General features: G+C 38.0%; 1 protein-coding gene across 5 annotated transcripts in view; it reads left to right on the top strand.

Annotated features, from left to right (window-relative positions):
- The window catches only part of MAGI3 (membrane associated guanylate kinase, WW and PDZ domain containing 3), a 272,982-nt gene that overhangs the window by 195,335 nt on the left and 63,060 nt on the right, over positions 1 to 14,587 (top strand). For 3 of the 5 annotated variants that reach the window (XM_089917642.1, XM_022584030.3, XM_089917625.1), the window contains exons 5-6: positions 339 to 516; positions 1,877 to 1,956. In XM_089917642.1, the coding sequence (XP_089773768.1) occupies positions 339 to 516; positions 1,877 to 1,956 (258 nt within the window). The remainder of the gene's footprint in view (positions 1 to 338; positions 517 to 1,876; positions 1,957 to 14,587) is intronic. The other 2 variants (XM_089917629.1, XM_022584032.2) reach the window with 1 other exon arrangement.

The following is a 14,587-nucleotide window of genomic DNA, read 5'->3' as shown; positions in this document are numbered from 1 at the left end:
AACATAGAGCCTGGCACATAAAAGCACTGTATAGGTGCTGCTGTGGCCGTTGTTTTAGTATAATATTGATTGATCTGTATTTAGTATATACGGAATTGATTCTATTGTTGTTTTTTTGCTTCTTTCCCTGACTAGCATCAGAGGTGCTATACAGGGTTAATGTCACTTAGCAAATGAAAAGAAAATCAGTGTGTTTATTTGTTTTTTCAAAAGTTATAGCAGAATGTGGACATAGTAGACAAGGAAATTTGCAATATATATTTGGCATTTTGTTAGAATTAAGGCTGTTTGAAGAGAATGTAACTTTACCTACTTTTCATGCTGTTCTGTTGGAATAGCAGAAAACAGAGAGAGGCATTCTGAGTCGTCTGATTGGATAAAGACTGTCCCAAGTTACAACCAAACAAATAGCTCCATGGACTTTAGAAATTATATGATGAGAGACGAGAATCTGGAACCGCTCCCCAAAAACTGGGAAATGGCCTACACTGATACGGGGATGATCTACTTCATTGAGTAAGCACATGTCTGTATCTTTTCTAATGTGCCTTGCCACTGTGAGACTTGCCTTTAAATTTTCTTAACCTCATTTCACAAGCCTTGCATTTCTTTTTTCTTTCTTTAAAAATATTTTTCATACAAGTTACAATTGATTCTTAATCTGATTGTTTCCCTGGGTGATATTTCATTTTTATTTGATTTGGATAAAGGAATATTGTATTTGACGTCTGGTTTTATAAAAAACAGGAGGATTAAAAACAGATTTATCACTAATAATGAAAAATGCAAGGAATAAAGGATATTTTGCTTTGCCTTTTTTTTTTTTTTTTAACCTTTCGAGTAGAGTGTCCAACTTAATGAGCATTTCACAAATTACCATCATTTGGAAGGGGGCCATATTTATTAACCACGCTAAATATTTTCAGACCTAGAGATCAACGTAGAGGTTAGTGAATTAATCTCAAATTGGAAACACAAGAAAAGATCCTTTGATCACATTGTTATTCTCCCACTGCTTCGATAATGACTTTATGTTTTATTGCCTTCATATATATTTTCTTCCAGGATATTTCTTTCTTTAAGATCCTCATATTTCAGATACTTAAACTATAACACTGTCTACTCAGCAGTGTGATGGCTTTGTTTTAGCATTAGTATTTACTGCATGGTGACCTGGGTCTGACCTGCTCCGGGTCTTAGTTGCAGCACGTGGGCTCTTAGTTGCAGCATGCAGGATCTAGTTCCCTGACTAGGGATCGAACCCGGGCCCACTGCATTGGGAATGCGGAGTCTTAACCACTGGACCACCAGAGAACTCCCAGAAACAGACACTTTAAAACTTTTTATTTTATTTAACTCTTTTATTTTTAAAGAGTCCCAGTGAGGGCAGAGACTGTATCTGATTGTTTGTTCATCTCTATATTCTCGGTCCTCAGCACAATGCCCACACATCACAGGCACCTAAGAAATATAGTGTTTTTGGAGGGAGAGAGGAAGGAATTCAGCCAGCAAGTAAACAGGGTTTTCAGGGCAGCTTTTTTGGCTAAGATAATGCACAGTATGGGGCCATGTGCCCACCCGCTGAAACATTTTTGACTGCTTAGATAAGCATCTGTTATTATGCACTTAACATTTTATCCCTTCTTTAGAGTCTTCATTCTCAAATTAGTGCCTGTAGCATTACCTTTCCTCTGTGGCAGTTTTGAAGTAATAGACTGAGAACAACAGGACTATTGAATCAGAGGTTTACAAATGAAGCCTGTAGGAAATAAATGTTCAAACATCATATACCTTTTATTCACTGTTCATCTTTGCTTTTGAAATACTTTTCTCCCTCTTTATTTTACTGTTTCTAATTGAAATCTTTGTTCAACAGCCACAATACCAAGACAACCACCTGGTTGGATCCTCGTCTTTGTAAGAAAGCCAAAGCCCCTGAAGACTGTGAAGATGGAGGTAGAGATTCAGAAACCTTTTATACCATACTTATTCTCTTTATCCCTTCTTGCTCTTCTTGCTTAGATAATAAGTCTTCCAAAATCCTGAACAAACCATAATGTGCATAAGCACATAAGGAGTGGGTGGATATCATAATCAGCTGACTCTGGTCATTATGTCATTGCATCTAATTTTGTGAGAGTCTTTATCTCTCTTTTTTTGAGAAGTATACAATTAAATCCTTTTTTTTAAAAAAACTTAATAGAAATGAATTTGCCACTTTTTTAACTTTGTTTTAAAACAAACTTTTAAAATTCTGAATAAATAGTTTAATAAGTTAGGTGCATTCTCAACCACAGGGTAGCCTCATCATGCCTGCTAATCTCAAAAATATATTTAATTTAGTATCACTAGGATAGATATGCCAGTATTTATAATCCTATGCCATTTACAGCAGCAATAGAAACTCAGTGAAAGTCTTTAGTATACCTCTCACCCACACACAATTTTTACTGCTTGGTAGAAAAATTATCTCTCTGAGAATCATTAGATAATAATGCTTGTCTGTCTTGTATGTTATAGGTTCTATTTAATGGTATAGTCTTAGAAATAAGTATAGAATTTACCCCAACCAAAATGTTTGCTGTGCCTTCTTGAATATAGCGTGTAGATGAATAAAATTTGCATTGATTTTGTATGACTCATCAGAAATTATTTACTTTGGTTTAAAAAAAAAATGAATGGATTAGAATGAAAGATAGTCCTCCTATAGATTGATTCCAGCCTATGAAAAAAATTTAAGCAGAATTGATACATATTTTGTTCAGCATGATAGAATTTTTCTAGGACTAAACAATTGGAAAATGAAATATTTAAAATTTATTTGTAATGATATTTAAAAAAAGATACCTTGGAGCAAATCTACTGAAAGATGTGCAAGTCCTCTACACTAAAAACTACAAAACATCACTGAAATAAATTAATCAAGACCTAAAATAATTGAAGAGATATACTGTGCTCATTGATATACTATGTAGATAGGATAACACATATTGTTAATGATGTTCATTCTTCCTAAATTGATATCTAGATTCAATACAATCCCAATCAAAATTCTAAAAGTCTGTTTTTAAGAAACTGACAAACTGATTCTAAAATATACATGGAAATGCTGTACAAAGACTCTAGTTGGCCAAACAGACTTTAAAAAGGACAAAGATAAAGGACTTAGGCTGCCAGATTTGAAGACGTACTATAAAGCTACAGTAATCAGGAGTGTCTTCCATCCATAGGCTAGAACATGGATCAGTGGAACGGCATAAGAGAATCCAGAAATAGATGCACACATATGTGATCACTTAATTTGCAGACAAGGTGCCAAGTCAGTTCAGTGAGGGGAGGAAAATCTCTAACAAATGGTGCTGGAACAATTGGATATTCATAAAGAGAAATGAACTTCAACTATATCCTTACTCCATGTACAAAAAATAATTTGAGATGGCTCAAAGCTAGAACCCTAAAGCTTTTGGAAGAAAATTTAGGAGAATATCTTCATGATTTTGAAATTAGCAAAGATGGAGAAAAACAGTAACCCGTGTATATTGCTGGGCAGAACGTAAAACAGTGCAACTGCTTTGAAAAGCAGTTTGGCAGTTTCTTAAAAGGTTAAATATAAACTTACCATATCACCTAGCACTTCCACTCCTAGATATCTACCCAAGAGGAATGAGAACATGTCCACACAAACACTTGAATGTAAATATTCATAGTAGTGCTATTCATAATAGCTAAAAAGTGAAAACAACTCAGATGTCCATCAAACAATGAATGGATAAATAAAATGTGGTGTAATCATACAATGGAATATTGTTCGGCAATACAAAGAAATGAAATACTATGCATACTACAATACGAATGAACCTCAAAAAATGTTATGCCAAGTGAAAGAAACTTGACACAGAAGATCAAGTATTGCATGATTTCATTCATATGAAATGTCCAGAATAGGCAAATCTATAGAGCCAAAGTAGATTAGTGGTTGCCCAGTGCTAAGGAAGGGAATAGAGATTAATTGTAAACAGCACAAGGGATCTTATTGAGGTGATGGAAATTTCCCAAAACTGGATTGCGGTGATGGTTGCACAACTCAGTAAATTATTAAAAATCAATGAATTGTACATTTTTTCAAGCAGAACAATTTTATGTGATATGTAAATTATATCTCAATAAAGTTGCTTTTTAAAGTGGCCAAAGAGGACTTCCCTGGTGGCGCAGGGGTTAAGGATCCGCCTGCCAATGCAGGGGACACAGGTTTGAGCCCTGGTCCAGGACTATCCCACAGGCCGCGGAGCAACTAAGCCCAGGCACCACAACTACTGAGCCTGCGCTCTAGAGCCCGTGAGCCACAACTACTGAGCCCGCGTGCCACAACTACTTTAGCCCGCGCACCTAGAGCCTGTGCTCTGCAACAAGAGAAGCCATTGCTATGAGAAGTCCACGCACCACAACGAAGAGTAGACCCTGCTCACCGCAACTAGAGAAAGCCCACGCACAGCAATGAAGACCCCATGCAGCCAAAAATAAATAAATAAAAATAAAATAAAATGGCCAAAGAACTTGAACAGACATTTCACAAAAGAAGATAAAAGAATAGCCAATTAAGAACATGAAAAGGTGTGTACATCATCTATACCTCAGTTTTTTAAAAAGCATAAAAAGGTGCTTATCATTAATCGTCTCTACAGTGAGATGTCATTCACACCCCCTAAAAGGGCTAAAGTCGAATACACTGACAATACCAATGATCAGTGAGATTGTAGAGCAACTGGATCTTTTACTTGTTGGTGGGGATATAAAATTATGTGAACACTCTGGAGAGATGTTGGCAGTTACCTATGAGGTGTTATGTCAAGAGAAATGAAAACACATGTTCCCCAGAAGACTACCTGAATGATCATGACAGCCTTATTCATAATAGCTCCAACCTGGAAACATCCCAAATATTCATCAAGAGGAGAATGGATAAACATTCTCCTGTTGTGGTATATTCATGCAATGAAATACTACTCATCAATAAAAAGAAAAAGCTGTTGATAACACTCAACAACAGGGATGAGCCTCAGAAACATGTTGTATGAAAGAAGCCAGACACAAAAGAATGGATACTTAATTATCCATTATTTAAAGCCTAAAACCAGGAAAACTCATCTGTGCTGATAGAAGTCAGAAAATGATGGGGGTGGAGGGGAGAATGGTGAATTGAAATAATTCTCTGGAATGATGGATATATTCGCCACCTTGTTTGGGGTGATGGTTATATAGGCACATGCAATTGCCAAAACTCAGTTTTTATACTTGAACAAGCACTTAAATCAATATTTTAATCATTGAATGAGCACTTAAGATCTGTGCATTTTGTTGAATGTAAATTATACCTCGAAATAATTTTTAAAATAATTTTTTATACTTCCCTTGTCTATAAGGCTCTTCATAGTAAGTTTCTTATGGTGAAGTCACCCATTGTGAAGGTAAACTAGAATACGTAATACTATAGAATTGGACTTTTTTTTTACATCTTTATTGGAGTATAATTGCTTTACAATGGTGTATTAGTTTCTGCTTCATAACAAAGTGAATCAGTTATACATATACATAAGTCCATAGAATTGGACTTTTAAAAGATTGTGAATGTGGTATTAGTCTTCTCAGGCATGTCTCTTTTGCTAGGCTCCATTCCTTTCCCTCCTGACTAATTGTTTCAGTTCAATTCTCTGCCTTTTCCTGTTTCCCTTGTAGAATGTATTTATTTTCATAGCCTTAACTATCAATTTACTGTAGCTGGGCTCCTTATCTAAACCTCTATAGTATTGTCCTCTGTTCTGAATGCTATTTCTGTATTTCCCATTACATTTGAGACTTTCTTTTTGATTGCCCTACTAGCACTTCAGATAAACATATTTAAAACTGAATTTAGCATCTTTCCCCCATAGTCACCCCATTCCTCTTTCTGTCATAGGTACCACCCTCATAATCATCTGGGCCAAAATCCTTTGAGTCACTTTTGCTTCTTCCTCTCTGTTTGCTCTATTCCCTATATAGTTTCCAATCCCTGCTGCTCTTTCTTTTTTCTATATTTTGCCAATATATTATTATGAAAATTTTCCAACATAGAAAAACTGAAAGAGTTTTTCAGTGAATACATGCATTATAATGAACATTTTGCTCTATTTGCTTTTTCACATAGCTACCTATGCCTCTATCTATTCATGCTTTTTTTTTGTATCTTCCTCTCCCTTCCTCTGACTACCACACGCTTGGATTTTTCTTGGTCTTTTTTTCCTACAGCTCTCCTCCAGTGTATCTTTTATGCCAGTGGTCTGTAAAATGGTAGTGTTCCAACTATCTGTTCGGGTACAGGAGGAAAATGTCAGAACGTTTCATAATGTTTCTATTGGGAAAAAATAAATTAAGCTTCTCTACTGTTTTATATACAGATTGGTAATGGCATTCTACCTCATTCTATATGTCAGATTATCATGTACACTCTCCAGAGTGTCTTGAGGGAAGAACATGGGTGGCACCCTTGCTCTTGCCAAGAGCCCTGTAAAGTTTTGCAGTTACTTGTGCACAGTTAAGTGGATTTATAGACTATGTTACATGGTTTTTAATCTACACAAAATTAAAATGTGGCTTAAAAGGATGTCTACAAAGACACTGCTGATTGAAGATAATACAAATATGCAAGCCCAAGCTAACAGTGAGAAAATGCAGAGCTGACACTTCTCATACTTTTTTAAACCACATTGAGGTAAACTAGGGATAATTGTTTACTTAGTTTTCATCTCCTTTTTATTTTTTATTTATTTATTTTGGCTGTGCCCCGTGGCATGTGGGATCTTAGTTCCCCAACCAGGAACAGAACCCGTGCCCACTGCATTGGAAGCATGGAGTCTTAATCACTGGACCGCCAGAGAACTCTCCCATCTCCTTTTTAAACTTCTGTTTTGTGTATGCTTTATTATGTAAATACATGTTAGTAGAGTAGTATGTATATGTTTATGAATATATATATATAAATCTCTTGGAAGTACATTGTCACATTTTTTACTGATAAGACTACACGATCAAAAAACTTTAGCTACATTGTCCATTAATCTTTCTAAAATATAACAGCCTTCATACCTCTCCCTTGCTCAGGTTAATGGCCATTATAGTTAATGGCTCCCTACTGTCAGCAGAATAAAGTCGAGACTCCATGGGGAAGTACTGAAGATTTTTTGTAATTGAACTGTATTCTATATTTCTCTCTCAAAGTATTATCATGCCATAAGTATGACACATTTTTCTCTTTGCCTTTGCCACAGGCCCATTTCTTCTGCCAGGAACCAGCCTTTTTCCCTGTGTCCACCTAGCTCGTACCTACTTATCCTTTTAAGCTCAGATGTAAAGTATAATTTTTTGTAGCCTCCTCTGTCATTCTCTTCCAGGTCAGGATTAGGTGTTCTCTCCTCTGTGTGCAACAGTACTACATGGATATTTCTATTGTAGCACTTACTACTACATTGCATTGTTACTAGGTGCCTACACTCTATAGGAGCAAGGATTTTGTCTTATCTATATATCCCTTCAGTAGAGACTTAAATGTTTGGATGTAAGGAAGGAAGGAGGAAAAGAAAGAAAGGAAAAGAAGGAAAGAAGCTACTCTATGCACCAGATTATTTTGGTCATCCTTCTTGAAAATAATGTTTAATCTCTTTAAGGTTCTGAGGGAAGAAATAAATAACAATTTTGTCTTGGGACTTTCCTGGTGGTCCAGTGGTTAGGACTCCGTGCTTCCAATGCAGAGGGCGAGGGTTCAATCCCTGGTCAGGGAACTAGTATCCCACATGCCTCATGGCCAAAAAAAGTTAAAAAAAAAAAAGAATTCTGTCTTCATTCACTAGTGAGCAGTCAATAGAGAAATAAGACACAGGAAACAGAGATGAGGTTAGAATACCATCTGCTGAGTAAACATAGCTTTAGCTCTGCACCTCTATTGGGCTTACTAATATTTCACCCCTACAGGAGGCAGACTTAAGCACTCAGTCTCTGGTCTCTGTGTTCAGCTGTTTGACCCCTCCCACAAGGCAGACATGGTGAAAAGAGCAGATTGCACCCTCTCTGCAGGCAGGCTAGCATCCAGAACAGCAAGAGAACCCAAGAGGCCCTGAGCCAAGCACGTAGAATTCATTCTGTAAAACCCACCAGTCAGATAAGACATTCTTTCTTCCTTGGAGGACAAAGTAAAGGGGCTCAGAGAAACTGGAAATGTTTCTCTGGGTGAGTGTGTTCCACTAATGCTCTTTACATTCTGGGTGACCATATGTCTTGGTTGGCCAAGGACTAATCCAGCTTATTCCTGCTGTCCCAGCATAATTAATAACAGTGTCCCCTTTTACTCTCAAAAGTGTAGAATACATTATATGGTCATCTTAATTATATCCTTCTTAAGATAGAGCGACCAAAATTGCACTCAGTATTTAAGGATGTTCAAAACATTTTAATCTAAGAGTTACTCTCCCACCCCCATTACTGGGTGTGCCTTTCTAACGTCACCTGTACTTCACTATGCAGACCCCAAAATTTGGAACCTTCAACCTATTTGTTTTATGCTCGGCCAACCTTTATCACTTTTGCTGTATATTTTGTCTCCTCCCTCAATAGGGGAGAAATAGCCCCACAATAGGCTATTTCCAGACTAGACTGTATCTGACTTACATTGGTAATTTCCACAATACTTTGCACAGAGTAGATGTTCAAAAGGGGATAGTAATAACAATATTTTAAATGTCAGTTTTTATAGTTTAAGATATTGTTTGCATTCTGCTGAACATTTAAGATCTTCTAGAAAAACCTCACATTTTTAAAACTTGCCCTTTTCTCCCCAGTCTTGTGATATTCAGAACCTGTGTTTTTATACCATACCTGATGGTTTAATCGATGTACATATTTATCTTCCACTTAAAATAATTGTTTTAGGGCTCCCCTGGTGGCACAGTGGTTGAGAGTCCGCCTGCCGATGCAGGGGACACAGGTTCGTGCCCCGGTCTGGGAAGATCCCACATGCCGTGGAGCAGCTGGGCCCGTGAGCCATGGCCGCTGAGCCTGCGCGTCCGGAGCCTGTGCTCCACAACAGGAGAGGCCACAGCAGTGAGGGGCCCGCGTACTGCAAAAAAAAAAAAAAAAAATTGTTTTAGTTAAATTTAAATGGTTTTATCTTAAAAATTCAGCATCAGGAATCCATTTTACTCTCAACCCACTCCTTTTCTCTTAAGATGAAAGAAAGATTAAATTTTTTACTAAAGACATTTTTACTAAAATGTATTGAATGTCGATATCATTTTTCGAATTTAGAGAATGGTAAAAGAAAATTATCAACTGAATGGAGCTCCACAATGAGAAAACAATTGTAATTCATATATTTAAATAAGAAAAATCCTATTTGGAGAAGAGGAAAGATAAATTCATGGGCTTTAGAAACAATCAACTGCTTGATATGCCAGAACTAGTTTTGCCTTTTGAGTCAGCTTTTGGGGGGAATGCTTTAGCTTCTAACACAGAAAAATACGGTTAGATCTTTCCTATCTCAAAAGTAAATAAACACGTTTTCTCTTGACCCTACTTCTCCACAGTTCTCACACTATGTTTTTCACAACCAAGTTTCCCAAAAAAAGGCTCTCTTCTTAAGGCTCCACCTTTTATTTTACTCTTTAATACTACAATATGCTGAATTTTGCCCCTTACCTTTCTAGTTAAACTGGTTTTCTTAAGGTTACCAATAACCTCCGGCCTGATTGCCAAACTTAGTGGACTCTTTTTAGCCCTTATCTTGAGTCCTTACAGCTTTATAAAGCATTTGTTAGCGTTGACCATGCTCTCCTCTTCTGTCTTCTTTGACATCATTCCCCCTGACTATTCTCACTGTCTCTGCTCCTTAAATTGTTAATGCTCCTAAGCTTCTATTCTCCATCTTTTTCTATTCACAATTTATCTAGGTAATCATGTCTACTGCCATGGCTTTAGCTACAATGTCTCCCAAATCCTTATCTTCCTACATTTCTCATTTGAGGACCGGGTTCATATTTCCGAGAGATTGTTGGATATCTCTATAAGGATGTTGCATAGCCCCTCAAATGTAACACCTTCCAAACTGAGTTAAATATTCTCTATACCTGAGCTTCCTACCATCACCAAATGACATTACATCCTCCCAGTTCCGTGAGCCTTAAACTGGCTATCATCCTCAACTTTATCCTCACCCTGTCTTCTACATTGCAGTTAAGTACCAAGTTCTATCAATTCTGACTTTAAAAAACCTGCCATCTCTTAAGTGTCCAATGGTGCTAGGCACTTTTCCCATATTATCTGTCTCCTAAATGCCTCTAAATCCAAATTAATACCTCTTTCCTTTTCCCACAGCTATTTTCATCATTGGTATCCAGTAAATATTTGATAATATATCATCTTCATGCCTGAAGAGCCATTAACCTTGGGATCATCTTGGCTTCCTCCTCTCTCTTCCTCCTTCAGTCTTAGTGTTAGTCATGGAGTTCTGTTGCTTTGACTTCCTTGTCTCTATTATCCATTCCTTCTCTGTATTCCCACTACCGGTGTCTTAGCTCCAACCTTCATAGTTCCTTACCTAAGCTATTAATGACTTTCTTGTTTGTCTGCTTTTATTCTCACTCCACTCCATCTATTTCATCCTTTATTATTGCTGCCCATAATCTTTCCCAAATATAAATGTAATCATGTCTCAGTCCAGCTTAGTCAGTTTCATCATCATCAAAATAAAGACCAAACTTCTTAACCTGGCACTCCAGAAATGTGTTTTGGTGCTTGCTTATCAGACAAGCCCCCTTGCATACATCCTTCACTCTAACCCTATCAAATTATTTGTAATTACTGAAAATTGCCAGCCATTCTTAATACCTCAGTGCCCTTTGATCTATGGAATGGCCTCCCTCTCCCCAAGCCCAACTCATCCTTTAAGACTGCTCAAACATCACCCTCTTTTAGAAGGCTTTTCTGATAGCTGCTTTACCAAGCAATTGGTGTCATTCCTCTGCTCTCCCCAAAAGCTTGCGTTTACCTTCATTATATCATTTCTCTCTTCTGTCTTCATTTTTAGACTACGAACTCTTTGATGTCAAGAACTATACTGTTTCTAATTTTTATTTTTGCATAAAGAAGGAGAGAGGAGGAAGAGAAGGAAGGGAGGGGAAAAGAGAAGGAAAAGGGGAAGAAATTCAGTAAATGAATCGACCCACTGGATAGTGTATAAAATTGCTAGGCATTTTAGTCTTGCTTGTATTACCTTTATTTAAGTGGGCAAGTAATAACCACTTCTTTATCTGCATGAATCTGCCCTGCATAAACCTAGCTAATGTTATCATGTATGAGGGTTTAAAGTGATTGCTAAAAGTAACCTGGAAGATAAATTACTAATTTGTTTACTCTCCTAAAGAAAGGGCTATACTTTATCTGTTAGTTGCTAATTTCTTTAAGTACTAGCTAAAATGCTGACTCAACTTCCACGTCAACACTGAAATATATTTATTTTGCTGTTTTATTTTTATTAGGCATTAATACATCCTTTTTAGTGAATTTTTCAGATAGCAAATGGAAAGTTTCAATTATCTCTATAGTTGCTTCAATTCTCCAAAATTCTCAAAGACAAAGCATAAATCCAGGGTTTCCCTGGTGGCGCAGTGGTTAAGAATCCACCTGCCAATGCAGGGGACACGGGTTCGAGCCCTGGTCCAGGAAGATCCCACATGCGACAGAGCAACTAAGCCCGTGCACCACAACTACTGAGCCTGCGCTCTAGAGCCCGTGAGCCACAACTACTGAAGCCCATGCACCTAGAGCCCATGCTCTGCAACAAGAGAAGCCACCGCAATGAGAAGCCCGTGCACCGCAGCGAAGAGTAGCCCCCGCTCACCGCAACTAGAGAAAACCCGCACACAGCAACAGACCCAATGCAGCCAAAAATAAATAAATAAATGTTTTTTTTTTAAAAGCATAAATCCAGTTGTGGTGCAGTTGCAGAAGTCATCCTTACACAGCACAACTGAGTTCCTATGTTATTTCAAGAAAATTTCTATTAAAGAAAAATAGCTCATGAAAGATCCTCAATGATAATGCTTTGGTAATATTATTATAGAGCATTTTTTTACAGATATAATCCAACAGATATAATCCATGTTATATGCATGTAACAGTTGCTTAGTGTCGACTTAAAGGAAAACATACATGAGAGTTATGAGTTTAAGCTTTGTTCAGGGTCTTACTGAGGCCCATAGCCCAGGAGACAGCGCCTCAGGGGCTCTGAGAACTGCTTCAAGAGGTAGGAGAGGAGCCAGGATATACATGAGTTTTTAGCTGGGAAATTCATGCAGTCAAGCATACATCTTAGCAAAAGACCGCTAATCACAAAGAACAGACATCTCAAGCTAATGGTCTTAGTACTTTCTATATATGGGAAGATGCAAGGATCTGGGATCATTGAAATTCTTCCTGCGATATGCATCTAATTATGCAGGGGCCCGTTTGTCCAAAGCACAGCGTGCCTCATCCTGTTTTGTTTGATTTGCATCCTGAATTCCTTTCAGGATGCACTGTCCTGGGTGACTACAGTGGGTTGCATCTTAACCCCTTGATGCTCTTTGTCCTTTTTTTCTTCACATGGGTCATAAAATATTGTACCTACTTAATTGATGATTGTTTGCTTCCTAGCTGTGGAGGCTCAAAGTGAACTAAAGTGTATCCCAGTTCTTTTCAGTTGTTTTGACCTGTTTCATATAGTAGTTACTTTTCAACTGTTCTCATCTTTTCCACCTCAGACATTTCAACCAGGTCCTTCAAAGGAAAACCACAAAAACTCACCAAGCTTCAAAACCATCAATTAATATATATGCATAGGCAGGAAAAATACGCTGGAGAAAAGGGGTGGAGGTGATTCAGAGCCTTTCATCAAGAGGCTAGTCATTTATTCTCTCCTTTTGTTCTGAATGTGGAATAATACTGTTTATTAGAGCATAACAGCTTTGTATTGTTTATCAGGTTCATTATAATGGAATTTTTACTTACAAAGTCGATATACTACAGCTTAATGATATAAAATGAATAAGTACTTTGTTATTTTCTAAGCCTGTTTGGTGTCTAGCATATGTCATTTGTATGTGTGTGCACATGTGTACATGTTTTTCAGCATAGCAGAAAAAGTCTAAAAGAAATTGAAAATAAAAGGGTGGTCAGGGTGGTCATCATAGTGTACAACTATAGGTTTTTAAAAAAATTCCTTCTTGGACTTCCCTGGTGGCGCAGTGGTTGAGAGTCTGCCTGCCGATGCAGGGGACCGTGCCCGGTCCGGGAGGATCCCACGTGCCGTGGAGCTGCTGGGCCCGTGAGCCATGGCCGCTGAGCCTGCGCGTCCGGAGCCTGTGCTCCGCAACGGGAGAGGCCACAACAGTGAGAGGACCGCGTAACGAAATAAAAAAAAAAAAAAAATTCCTTCTTGCTGGGCTCCTGTGCATAATTGATAGCAATAAAATCCACCTGGTAGGAACACTCCTGCCAACTTAATCCATGTCTGACTAATAAAATGATTCTTCAGCTGCCTTACCTTGGAAAACAGAGTGGGAGGGAAAGGGGATTCTTTCTTGACAGGGCCAGTTTACGTTGCAAAGACCAGACTTTTTTTTAACTATCAGAAATTCAACTACTTTCAGTTTTTCTGGTTATATTTTATTGGTCAGTTTACTTGCAATAACACATAATAATCCGACGTAAGGTATTTCTTTGTAACCATACATAAATATAGATTCTACACAAGGCACTGTGTAGTTAAATAAATTTTCCTTCAGATACTTAGATCAAGCTCTTGCAAGGGACAGTAAGTATTTTCTTAGATTTTAAGCAAATCTAGATTGCCCACTTGAAATGGCAAAAATCCAAGGCTGGACTTTCCCGGGGGGAGAAGTGGGTCAGAATGTGATAACAGAAATAATTGACAAATCCTTTGTCTGATAGTGAAAAATTTAACATGCAGCTGCTGCTTGTATTGAACTACAGGGTGTGTCTCACGTCATTGTTATCAGGCTTTTTAAATGAAAGAAATATACCAGGTGATTTCTTAAATAATTAGCATTTTATGGCTTGTGATTCGAATAAACACCTTTTTTTTTTTTTTTTTTTTTTGCGGTACGCGGGCCTCTCACTGTTGTGGCCTCTCCCGTTGCGGAGCACAGGCTCCGGACGCGCAGGCTCAGCGGCCATGGCTCACGGGCCCAGCCGCTCCACAGCACGTGGGATCCTCCCGGACCAGGGCACGAACCCGTGTCCCCTGCATCGGCAGGCGGACTCTCAACCACTGCGCCACCAGGGAAGCCCCTCGAATAAACACCTTTGAGTTTAATGTCATCTTTTCTTCTGTGCTTCTGATTACTTGCCGAGATACTCACTAGCTATTGAAGAAACCACTCAAACTGTGTTTGTTCTTTGAAAGTGAGCCCTCAGTTTTCCGTCTGTCTCCCAAATATTAGTGTAATGAAATAAAAGACACAAATTCATTCTGTAAATTCTTTTCTTGTTGGTTTTGAAACTGGCA

The sequence above is a fragment of the Delphinapterus leucas genome, chromosome 1, assembly GCF_059928025.1.
Source record: "Delphinapterus leucas isolate spDelLeu-1000000601 "Yukka" chromosome 1, BTC_Dleu_Yukka2, whole genome shotgun sequence".
In the NCBI taxonomy this organism is placed as follows: Eukaryota; Metazoa; Chordata; class Mammalia; order Artiodactyla; family Monodontidae; genus Delphinapterus; species Delphinapterus leucas.
The sequence above is the reverse complement of the archived record's forward strand: the minus strand, read 5'-3'. Positions and strand labels throughout refer to the sequence as shown.